Genomic DNA, 13,087 nt, shown 5'->3' on the forward strand with positions numbered 1-13,087 from the left:
TAACTCTGTCCTCAAGTGCACTTTCCAGCAGGAGATGCTGGGTAGTGACCACGTTAGAGAACCTTGGCTGATCTGTTACTCTGGGTAAGATCAGCTAACTTGATATGTGGAACCTTTTATGGTCTGTATGACAATGGCCTAGAAGATAAAGGCATGACATGTAACACTAAGCCACACATCCCAGAAGATCCTATGTTTGATCCCCAGTCAGAACAATGGTACAGGTACTATAAAACAGCCCAAACATAGCTGGGCTACAAAATGGGTGAAATCAGTCAGGATTCCCACTCCTGAGCATTTTTTAAAGTGACCTCAGGCTGTAAAGTGTGAAATATACATATGCTGGGTGTGGTTAGAATTGTACTCAGCAATAAAGTCTTCCATCTTTATGTAGCCTGCCAAGTCTCTCCGTCATTGAATAATGGCTAGTTGGGGCAATCCCGATAGCGCAATGATTTTATCTAGCTAAGCCGCACAGTCCAGGTTTGATCCCCAGTCTATGGTAAGTGGTACTACAAGTCCCATCGGAGTCGGGCATTGTGAAAGGGAGTGGAGGGTTTAAGGGGGAAAGGAAAAAAAAGTCAGGGCCCTGCTCCTGCCTGGAAATTACCCCAGCATGAAGTGCGCATGTGTTGATGTTGAGCGAGGACAGGACCAGGCTTTGCTGTGATGCCCCATATGGTTAAATAGGCAGCCAAAACCCACCATCAAGACTCTTCATTGGATTGTTCCTTGGGTGTCAGTACCTGTGGAACTGTATTCCATGCTGAGCTGGATAAAGAATTCTTCGGGCCTTGTGCACCAAGAATATTGATGCTTTCCCCCGGGTCCTGTGGAAAGGGTGTGCAACCTTCCTCCAAGGCCGCGTTCCCGCCCTGGGGTTATTAGTTCCGTTCCGAGAGCTCTGCCAAAGCAGGGCCAGGAATGTTAGACATTTTCTAGAGTTCGTGGACCCACCTGATGTTTCCAAACCAAGAGTTAAATGTGAACTGTAGAGGGAGCCATGGATAGCCTGGCTTTAGATGAAATGTAAGTTCAAACTTCGACAGTGCATCATAACTTGAGAAAAGATACTTCACGCTGCGAAAGGCAAAGGAAAAGCAACAATTACGGAGTGAGACCAATCTGAATACAGCAAAGACAACACAAATTCAAATCATTACACAGGATTGTGACTGACCCCTTAACAGTGAATCCACATTTAGGGATGATTTCTGTATTTAAGGAGGCAAATGGGAACCTGAGTTAATACACAAAACTTTGTGTTGCCAATTTCCTGTCAAGCTTTCAAATGTTACTCCTAGCCCCAATTTTTCTTTTGAATACGGTTTTTGCTCTGTGCAGTCGGTCAGTCACTTCAGTCGAGGAGGGGGGGGGCAAGATTTAGGAGTATATGGTGCACAAGTCTAAGCATGACCTGGGAACACAGACATTTACCCATGTATAATGTCACAGACAGACTGGGATCACACGTGGACACAAAGTTAAATCACATTAAATTCTAGAGGGGCAGATATAAATACAATGCCCAATCACTTTGGAAAGGGAGTGGGAGATAGAGAAAAGTTAGAGGCTTCAAAATCTGGACTCTTCCATTCCCACCTCCCCCTCCCCCAATGATTCCACTACTAGATAATTCCAAGCAGTCTGTAACCGCTACACTTACTCGGTGTGCTGAATCTCAGTCTTCAGAAGGTCAAATTTTGATCCCCAGTTCAGCAAATATTCCAGTTCATCACCAAGCAACCGACATGGACTCACCACTAGCGAGACGTCAAGTAAAAGCTAGAAAGGCAAAGAGAGAAGCAGAATGTAACCCAAACCAGAAAGGACTGCTCAAGCCTTTCCAGAGTGCTTCATCTCTTACAGGGCTGGAAAAACTCAGGAGCCCTGGGCTGTGAACTGTATTAAAGCACAGAAAGCTGAAGACAGATCAGTAATCCAACAGCCACACTACAGATTATAGTTTTCACCCTGTATGTTATACGGTGAATCAGACACACTTCAGACTCCGTCCTACTGGTTAAGGTTTTCTAGAATATAGCCAAAATGAAACTTACGAAAGAGGTAATCTGTCCTTGATCAAATTGGTTTACGAACACTTTACACCTAAATTGCTGTTTACAACACAAGATTTTTGTTTAACCAAGAAACCAAGTTGAAGGTTCAGCAATTAACAGCTATATCAGGGTTTGGGACATTTCTGAATCACAATGTTATAACACTGGAGGAGACCATTTGGCCCATCATGCCTGTGCCGACTGTCTGAAAAAGCTATCCACTTGTCCTATTCCGCTATCCTTTCTCCACACCCTTAAAAAAAACCATTACCTATTTATTTACCTCCCTTATAGATAATTATTATAGATAATTATTATAGATAAACTTATTATAGATTCATTTTCTACCACTGTCTGTTAGAGTATTCCAGGTTCTAAATACCTTCTGCATGAAAAAAGTCTCTTAACCACTCTTTGTTCTTTTGGTGAATATTAAACTTACGCTCTTGGATATGAAACAGCCAGTGGAAATATTTGAAAACTACTGAAACATGTCAATTCATCAAAATACATATGTACTCTCGTAGACCCTTCTCTGCAGTCTCTCACTGTGCTCACCCCCTCCCCCCATCTGAAAAGTTGGGACAGTTCAGTCACAGACTTCACTATAGCTGCCAACATGTTGCCCTGGTCAGCTGACACCAGGTACACTTCCACAGCAACATGCTGATTGCAAAAGGCTTTCCTTCTCCTCTGATAAATTGCAAACCAACAGCAGAGTGCTCTGACAAGAACTCTGCCCAAGAACTGGTAAAACTCATCCAATGAGGGGAGGCCAAGTATGAAAGTCAGACCAGACTACAATTTCAACTACTGACCCTTTGGGGTTACAGGTAACAGATTGCTCCACTTTCTGTTTTTTCAAAGAATTCTACCTACTTGCTTCCTCCCCCTCAAAAAAGGAAGCTGTAGTGATGGCAGTGCCACTAAGCCGCTGATAAACTACAGAACAAAAAAAGCAAAATACTGCAGATACTGGAATCTGAAATTAAAAACTGAAAATGCTGGAGATACTCAGCAGGTCAGGCAGCATCTGTGAAGAGAGAAACAGTTAACGTTTCAGGTCAATGACCCTTCATCAGAACTGGAAGAAGTTAGAGATTAAACAGTTTATAAGTACAGAGGCAGGGAAAAGAAGTGGGAGCAGAAGAGGAAAGAACAAAGAGGAAGATATGTGATAGGGTGGAGGGCAGGAGTGATTAAATGATAAAAGGGATGATAGTGCAATACACTCCAGTCAGATCTTGTATCCGTACCATAGGGAGCTGCCATTCATTTGGGTCTATGCTATGCCAACTGCCTCGACTCTTCCAGTACGTCATAATCAACTCATGAACAAGCTTAGAGTGTGAAGGTGCTTCTTCCTCTGAAAAATAAATCAATAAACTAAAAATGAGTGTTTTTGAATAGCAATCAGTGCGTTATACAGAGGAACACTTTTCATGCAGATCCGACTGGAAATATAAGGCCATATTTTGCGACCCCTATGGGTGCATACGAGGTGCGCACACGCCCGTAGGGGCCGCGCAAGTGCTAGGTTTAGGCATGTAAAACGCATGCGCTAAAACCCGGCACCTGCGATCTGTCAAGAATCTTCGACAGCTCCTCCGCATCCCCGGGAAAAGGGCCTGTGGGTGGAGAGTTGCGCTATTTGTCCAACTTCCGTCTGCTGAAAGGCTGTGGAATTCTTACGCCTGGTAAAAGCAGACGTAAGGCCTGCTTTTACCAGCATAAGAGTTTAAAAAATGAAATGTTATCATTCACTTATACATTAAAATCCCTGTCCAATAAGGGAAGTTTATTTTTAGCCCCGTTAAAACATATAATTCCACCCCCCCCAAATAAAAGGTTAAAATATTTAATTAATTTTATATATGCAATGTTTAAAAAAAAATTATTTCATGTGTTCATGTACAGGAAACTTTGTGCTATCCGGCACCGACGGGACCGAGCTGTTGCCGTTCCCTCAAAACTGCCGGACACACCAGCGTTAATGTTGAAGCATACGGAGCTTTTCATCTCCGTACCTGACAACAAACACTGTTGCTTAGCAACAGCTTCTAAACAGTCGGCCGTGCCTTGGAAGCGTCTCTCTGAAGCTGTTGCTAAGCTACAGAGACTTTGCAGAGCCTGACTGTTGAAAAAAAAAAGCCACGAGAAGAAAAAAAACCTAACAAAACGGCTCCTGATTTTTGCCGGTGGCTCGAGCTTGCCGGACATTTAGCCTCCGGATAACACAAAGTTTCCTGTATTTTAAGTCATCGCCATTCATACTTAGACAGTTCCGTACGTACGGACCTGTCAAAAGTATGAATGGGGATTCCCTTCTTTCTTTGGTTGGGCCGGCCCACGTGATTCCAGGGGCGCTTGCGAACCACATGCGCCCCTGGGATACGCGGGCCTCTACGCATTTCTACCAGGAGAGGCCCAGGATCGCAAGCCTCCGTATCTCCTGGACCACCAGGTAAATGCTTAGAAAATTCGATGATTGGAAGCATCCGATCGCAAATTCAGGCCCACTGTTTCGTTTTCAAACCAGGATTAACAGCACAAAGAACTTGATAAAATTTATGAATTGAATTAACTTACTTGTTGAGATTTTTTCCCTGAAGTATACAGGCTATAAGCAAAACCAGGTTACCACTAAACGTCTGAATGCTGCTTTGTAATAATTTAAAGATTGCTTGAGCAGCTAGTATTACATGAATGTGTGCTGGAGGTTGCCATCCATGAGCTGTTTCTGTGCGCTTTGATGTTTTAATTATATATAATGTACAGCACAGAAACAGGACATTTGGACCAACTGGTCTATACAATGTTTATGCTCCACACGAGCCTCCTCCCACTCCTCGTTTAACCCTCTCAGCATATCCTTCTATTCCTCTCTCCCTCAGCTGTTTATCTAGCTTCCCCTTAAATGCATCTATGTTATTCGTCTCAACTACACCCTGTGGTAACGAGTCTCACATTCTCACCAATCACTTGGTAAAGATGTTTCTACTGAATTCCCTATTGGATTTATTAATGATCTTATATTTATGGCCCCCAGTTTTGATCTTCCCCCACAAGTGGAAACATTTTCTCACGTCCAACCTATCAAACCCTTTCATAATCTTTAAGACATCTATCAGGTCACCCCTCAGCCTTCTCTTTCCTTAACTGCAAAATCTGTCCATTGCATCAAAAAGCACATATAATAGTTCCAAATAACTTCAATTATTGGTTTTAAAACCAACTGCATTGGATTCCTACAATTAATCCTGCAGCCATATCCAATTTAAGCAGAACTTTCAACTGATGACAGCATTCCAGTGCATCACATCCCTTTCCATTCTAACCGCGAACATTCCTGTTTTTTCAGTAACCATCAGTCTTTTGCCTCAAGCCACACCAAGTTGCCAGGACAAACTAGCCATCCATGGCAAACTAATGATTATTTTTTCTAGGATAATAAAACTTGGAATTGCTTTAAGTGGAGATTGGGGCCAAGGCACAAACTAAATTTAGTTTTAAACTGGTCATTTTATAGAAATTCAAAGCAGAAAATCTTTGGGATGCTCATTTAAAGGTCCAACTGCACAATCTTTTAACTCACCGTCCAACTCAGATACAAGTTTAATGTCAAGGATTCTCCTGCACTTCTCACCAGGAGAGAGACCAGCACCTGCATTTAAAAACAAAACAAAAGTCAATAAAGTAGTTTGGGGAAAACAGGTCTTAAAATAAAAACAGAAATAGTTTAGAATAGTAACTTTATTAAATAACCCACTGAAAATTATAATTGAAACAACGGGGCTGCATTGTATCTTCTCCTTTGCCTTTGAAGTGCACCCCTGGAAGTGGGACTACACTACCGATAGTACAGCCATCAGCGTGGCCTGGCATTACATTTGGAGACGGTGGGGGGCAGGTAAGAAGGAAAATCGGAGCTCGCACCCTCAATTGGTACACAAGAACAGTAGTTAGCTATTCAGCCTCTCGAGCCTGTTCCGCCATTCAATTAGACCTTGGCTGATCTGTATCTTAACTCCATTCACCACTGGTGTTCCGTAACCCTTATCGAACAAAAAATTATCAAGCTCAGTTTTGACATTTTCAAATCCGCTATTGTTTACAGCTTTGTACTGCTGGCTGAAGTAAACCAGGGTGTGGGGGGAAGGGAGAACAAATGTTTTGTATCGATTAGTCTCAGTGAGATCATGTTCTCATTAGTAAAATCATTAATGAAGAGGAGTACACTGCTCTCTAATTCATATCACTGGAGGACCCATCGCTGGACAGAGGATTGATTACATAAGCTCTGCTCTGACTAGCTCTACTAAAACATAAAAATAATAGAAGAAATTAGATAGATTCAGAAGAATAAGGTTCTTTAGCCCACTACCATTTCCCATGACACAGATTTGACAACAGGCAGATAGGAGCTCGGTTTCACATTTCATCCAAATGACGGGACCTCCGACAAGGTAGCAGTCCCTTGCACTGGAGTCCTGGCATAAAGCTCAAACCCACAACCTTCTGACCTGTAGGGGAGATTGCTACCAATTGAGTTAAGCTGACAACAGAACAAACCAAAAGGTACAGCTATACTACTTTATGCATTTAGGATCAAGAGTCAAGTATTGTCAGTAGGACCTCAGTGGAGCACAATGGTTGGTATGTGAGTTTTCACACAAGTCCACTTGAACAATGCATTGAAGGGGAAGCTAGATAAGCTCGAGTGAGAAAGAAATAGAAGGATATGCTGATAGGGTTAGATTAAGATTAAGAGGGGTGGGAGGAGGCTCGTGTATAGCATCAATGCCAGCATAGACCAGTTAGGCCGAACGGCCTGTTTTTTTCTGTGCTGTAGACTCTATGTAACTTGATGTAACTGCGAGACACACACCTGCAGTACGATTATAGCACTTGATTTTCCAAACTTGGGTTGAGTCTTGCATAACACAAGGGTGAGGGACTGGTAGTTACAAGTCTGCAACTGGTGGTACTAATCTGAGGCAATTAATGCAGACAGTCACACAGGAGCATACCCAACACACTAAATCATAATGGCTTACGTTAAAATTGTATCTCAGTAATTACTATTGCACTGGTAAAAGACTAATGGATTTATATCTTTGTACTTCCATGTAATTAAATAACATGCTTACACTCAGGCTCTCCAAACTTCAAGGTGAGCTCTAGGGACTCGTACAGGAATCTGTAAACAGCCTGATCATCCTGGCAGAGGAACAATGTCCACTCCAACAGCCTGAGAAGAGAAAATACATTAACATATAAGACTACGAGAACAAATATTAAACATTCCGAGTTTTAAATAAACCCCTTTTAGAGGAGCAGTATTGGAGCAATAAGAGAACAGACATTCAGATGTGCAAGACTGCAGGCAGTTTAAGATAAATTTGAAATAAATAAAGTCTTCTGCAGTCTCCTGTTACTGGCTGAAAAAAAAATCCAAGACATTAGAAAATGTGATGAAATGTTTGCACGGAAACTCGGATTAGTGCAAGAATATCCAGTTTATCTTTCAATCATTACTGTAATACTGTACATATATATTTTTCAGATTTTCTTCTTTCCCAGGTTAATTAGCCCCCTATATTGGAACATTTTGGCAAGAATAATTACAAAATTCAATTTTGTTACCAACAATTTCTCCCTGTATATATTAACCTCCATCTATGCAGATGGTGGTCTGTTGCACTACTATGGATTCCCTCTTTTGGTAACTACCATAAAATAAATATAATATATAGATCCCTGTGCTTCAGATCAATGATTTGCTTTCCTCCTTCCCATTTGTCCACTATTGACCTAGTTTTTGACAGAGTATGGTTCCATTGATGCCATTGGTCTTCCAACATCTCATCCATTCTTTACATGCAATGCTGGGCAGAGTGGCAGCAGGCTCTTTGACGGAGAGCGACATCACAGGAGAACTTAGCCAGATCCTGCTTTTGCCCAAAATCCATACAAACATACTCTTGGCCAGTGGTCAGGAATGTGATTCCTGGCTGACTTTTCCCTCCTTAGCCAAGGCACCAAGAACAATTATAGTGCCTCACTGGTGCTCTGGTCCAGATCAATTAACTGAGCACAGACTGAGAATTGAACCTGGGACTTTCCTAGTCTGAATGGCTCAGTACCACACAGCTTAGAGCATTTACTCACAGCCATCGGACCATGCCTCCTAGGGCTACTCTCAGGAAACACCTCACTGCCACCTCCCAGTCTCTGTCTCTTCCATTATAATGTAAAAGATAGCCCAGGGACAAAAATAATTCACTAGCTTGGAATAATTTCACTGAATCAGTGGTCAAGAGAATAATTCCTGTACAGATTTTAACAGGTCTGAAAGAGAATCAGGTCAGATTCTGTGTTAAGGAAAATAAGTCGGTCATATTATAATGAATAATAAAATTCTAGTGTGGAATAAAGTGCCACCTTGAAAGAGTGCAACTCCACTGGTTAAGTACCATCATTAATAATTCTTACTAGGAGAACTCCCAGCAATTGCAATAATGACCAGCAGAAAACTAGCAAAAGTGTTCTCCATTTATATCCTTCTCCAGATTCCTGATAGCAACCATTGCTGGGAGCTGCTATAGACTGGACATACTGCCAGGGAAAGAGGGGTCTCCTTCAGTACTTACACCACACAGACCAGGGATCGATCTTTGGTGGTTTACGAGATCAATCACAACAGAATGGGCCTTTCTGCCAAATAACTACTAGCAAAAACAAAGAATGGGACGTACAGTCCCCCCACTGCTTTTCGCAGGCACGTTCGTGCAAATGCAATCACCAATAGAACATCTGAAGAAAATTTATTTTCCTCTCTCTCTGTAACAAGCCCCATTTTCGTTGTCTGAAAACATGTGCGGACTGTATCGAAACTAGACTGAAACATCCGACGCACTGAGATTAATTGTTTAAATAGGTACATACATCCCTCAGACGCTTTCATGAAAGGTCTTTTTTTAAATTATGAAGCATAACCTTGTTTGTAAAACTGCAACATGTATCCCAGGTTAGAGAGTGAAATTAACCCAGTGATTGGGAACTACAGCCAACTGAACGGCAAATAGGACGAAAACACAGCCATTTGTTTTAGCGCGAGGATCCCATTCCCTGTTTGTACAGAATCATTGCCAGATGACACTAGTGACTATTGCTGCATTGTATTCATTTCTAAAGAGAAAGCCTTTTGATACAAAACAGAAGAGGGAATTGACGTAAGAAGACTACTAAGCACATGGTTGGAGTATAAAACAAGGCTTTAATCAACTGTTTCACAATCATGAGTTCTAGTTACATCACTAGTTCCTGGTTACAAAAACGTCCTGAGCAAGCTGGGCCCACGCCCGAGTATTTATACTTTCCTTGGACGGCGCCACCAGCTGGCCGCCCAGTGTTACCTCATGAGTCATTTCTACATGATGGTAAGATTCATGACAGGCATCACTATTGAAAGGAGCACACCATGGGGATTAAGGAGAGTTATGTTTAAACTGCACATCCTTTTTGAATCTTGGAGATAATTATATTGCTGTCATTAATAACATGTTTACTTTCATTGTAAGAGTTTGGCTGAAAGGCTTCTTGATTTTATCTGATATTAGTCGCAGAATTAATCTTGCACTTTTTTTTGCAAATCAACAGAAATATTTTTACTTTTTAAAAAAAAACACGGATGGTTAGTGTTAGCTTGGCGTGTCAGTGTAACACGCCACCCATTCACATCTTTTAGGACCAGAAATATAAATGTTTCCTACATATCGAACAGAAGTTCCACCTTATGCAGGATAAACTAAATATCAATTCAACAGGAATCCAAATTTTACAAACAAAGGAACAAAACGCAAGAGCAACCAGACTGGCTCTTTGACAATAAAGTCTGGTGCCAGCAGAGGAAGGTGTAGAATTTGCCTGTCGTGAACCAAGGGTGATTTCTGCATTAACTGGGCTTATGCAAGTAATCAAGGTGATAAAAAAAAGTGGAAATGTTAACTTTGCAAGAAGACAGATGTTGGTTTTGCGTCACATGTTCTTTCCACATCTGTTAGTTTGTTCTTCTTGCAAAGTTGACATTTCCATTTTTAATCCGGACATATCCGGTCACGCAGACGCAAAGGCTTTTCGCTGACATCTGATCTGCTCCCACTGAAGGGGCTGGAAATCAAGGAGATGCGGGCGGTTTGTTACAGGGAGAAAAAGAAAAAGAAAAGAAACTTTCAAGAAGCTTTTACCGGCCATTATACTACATCAGGGGTCGCCATTTGTACAATACAATTCTTTCCACATCGCAACAAAGCTAATGAAGGCTGGAGGAACAGAAATTAGAAAGACTCTTGCAGGAAAAAAAGCTATGGCCTTTTCAGTGCCAACGACTGGTAGTGTAAAACCTGCGGGAATGTGAATTAGGCAAAAATATCAGAGTGCAACACTCCAAAGTATGCCAAACTAGAAGAAAGGACTGGCTATGGATGTGGATTTAAAGAAAAAGAAACCATAATGAGGTGTGAATTAGTGAGTAAGCACAGATGTTTCTGCCCGAAATCAATTGAGCACTTAAGACACTATAACTGGCAACTTTGAAATTGACATTGATGCAAATAGATAATGATTATTGCTTTCTGGCTGATATAAGTGACTGGCCATTTTAAACATGGACAAGTGGTGGGGACTACACATGTAACAGCAGTACTTATCTAGAGTGATTCTTTCCCTTTAAGCACAGTCTTCCAGAACTCAGGCATTGACTCAAAGACCCCCATACCTCATTTGAAAACTTTCTGCAAGTTGATTCTCCCCTTCTGTACCAAGATGACAAGGAGAAGAGCTGCTCCAGGTCTCTGCCCCACAGCCAGAGGAGGTTTTCTATCAGGGAGGAAACTGCCACCCTGCATCGCCCTCTGGCAGCACAGCAGAGATTTGCAACTCTCCGCCTCAAGCCCCACACCCTTCGGTGTACACAATACATTTCAAGCCTGTTGCATGAACATCAGCTACTAAAAAGTGAATGAGGTGCGTGTGTTTCAATACTCACTCCTGGAATTCTTCTTTAAGATCCCACAACTTGGCAGCTTTTTCCTGTAGTGCTTTTTCAGCAAGAACTTTGGCGAGTTGACTGAGGAAGAAAAAAAAATGGTTTAAATAAAACACGAGGAAAATGAAAAGTACATAGGATGAAAATTAGCTGAAATATTAGATAAACTGAGTTGGAGGGCTGCTGGGCAGCTCGGGTGAAAGAGTGCTACCTTTACATGGTGGGCACACCTTCACTGGCCTATGCAGAATGGGGCAGGGAAGGGTGCCCATGAGCATGCTGGATATCTAATGGGCGGCCGAATAGATACCGTCCGAGACTAATTTCTAGGTCAACATGTCATGCTACATGAAAGAAGGCAGGCCAGGGTGATCAATAGTCAGCATCACCCTTTGGTTACACTAGCCAAGATCCCACCAACCATATCTGTGATCTCTGGCAAGTTTACCTGGGAATGACTAAGTAACCTGTCTTCTCAGGGTCAGCAGAGAGGCAGATGCCGCATTGTGTCGTCTTCTGCAAATACAACTATGACGACAGTGCAGCATGGCGCTTGTACATGTGTAGGGACGATAACAGTCAGTTGTGGCCGAGAACCTGCCTGCATTCTCTTGTGGGCATGCTGCAGTGCTGACCTATGGAATGGTGCTGTGGAGTAGCACAAGAAAAATCTTCCTTGCAAGCATCTCATGCACCATCTCAACTTCAGCATTTAAGAAAGAGGAAACGAGGTGCTGGGATACCCGATCATTTTTCTGCAGATGCATCCCTGCATCTAGGGGTCCCTTTCTCTTCATGCTGGCCTGCCACTTAGTTCCCTGCTCCTTCAGCCTTGGTAAAGGCTGCTGATGGGTTAAGATATCTTATAATGCTCACCAAAAGCTTTCTAATTTTTGTCCCCTTCTTTGTTACACTCTCCTTCGATTGCCTCATCCTCTAAATATGACTTACACATAAATTTCCTCTCCTACCAGTGCTATCATTCCTAGACCTACCGGAATTTGCACCTAGAATTGTGAATAATTATGTAGATGAGGTTAAACTGAAAATTTAAGCGCTATTAGCACTTGAGATTCAAGCGGATCCTAAAACAGTGCAAGGAAAATTACAACAGATTTACATCTGAAGTTGAAAATCAGTCACTTTATATCTCCGTAAAATGATCAAATATACACATTGAACATACAAAATGTGTAGACATAATTAAAGATTCAGCTATAGAAACATTGGGAAATATAGCCTCACTCATGTCAGTTCCTGAGAACTGAACTATGGAACATTCTGCTGGGACAACAGAAGCTCAACATATTGCACCAAAAGAGAGAGAGAAAATACAAATCAACAACTGTTAATGAAAAAATAAATACCTTTCCACGTCACAGTGTTCTGCCTGAAGCTTCGTCAGCTCTGCAGAAAAAAGGGACAACACAAAGTTATACAGAGCAGTGTTGAGAATTATAACATTTGCGTTATGTAAAGTTAACATGCCGGTTTTTTGCATTTTTATTCCTGGGGGCTGTCAAGCCAAAATTATTACTGTGGTAATAAGAGTCCATGGCCACCAGAGTATAAATCTGGAAGAGACAGTGACAAAAAAGGCACAGCTAAATCTAGATAAAAATGTGAAACTTCCATTCATTCTGATCATTTACAAATCCAGGCACAAGGATAACTTTTCCTGATTGACTCGGTTAGCTGTTTTCACAGTTCTAGAATTGCCCAAGACCAAAAAGATTTATCACAGTGCGGTTTACAAAGCAATAAAATGCACTCTGAACACAAACTGAAAACAACTCTGCACACACAAGACTACTCGTGTTTCTCTAGAAGCTGTGCAAGAGTAAGACGTTCACACTGAACACAGTTAAAACAAGTGAAAAACATTTTCTGTACCGAAATGTGAAGGAAGCCAATGCTTGGGAATAAAACTCCTTTGGGTACCCACTGTCAGCACCAAGCACACCAAGACTAGATACAA

General features: G+C 41.8%; 1 protein-coding gene across 1 annotated transcript in view; it reads right to left on the reverse strand.

Annotated features, from left to right (window-relative positions):
- The window catches only part of LOC147109624 (uncharacterized), a 103,579-nt gene that overhangs the window by 2,573 nt on the left and 87,919 nt on the right, over positions 1-13,087 (reverse strand). Inside the window, exons 14-20 of the mRNA XM_086003698.1 lie at positions 12,477-12,516; positions 11,110-11,190; positions 7,211-7,311; positions 5,656-5,724; positions 3,317-3,426; positions 1,667-1,785; positions 958-1,080 (exon numbers count right to left, since the gene is read on the reverse strand). Coding sequence (XP_085859824.1) covers positions 958-1,080; positions 1,667-1,785; positions 3,317-3,426; positions 5,656-5,724; positions 7,211-7,311; positions 11,110-11,190; positions 12,477-12,516 — 643 coding nt within the window. The remainder of the gene's footprint in view (positions 1-957; positions 1,081-1,666; positions 1,786-3,316; positions 3,427-5,655; positions 5,725-7,210; positions 7,312-11,109; positions 11,191-12,476; positions 12,517-13,087) is intronic.

Source organism: Somniosus microcephalus, chromosome 12 (genome assembly GCF_052327205.1).
Source record: "Somniosus microcephalus isolate GS21.2 chromosome 12, FLI_Smic_1.0, whole genome shotgun sequence".
Lineage (NCBI taxonomy): Eukaryota > Metazoa > Chordata > Chondrichthyes > Squaliformes > Somniosidae > Somniosus > Somniosus microcephalus.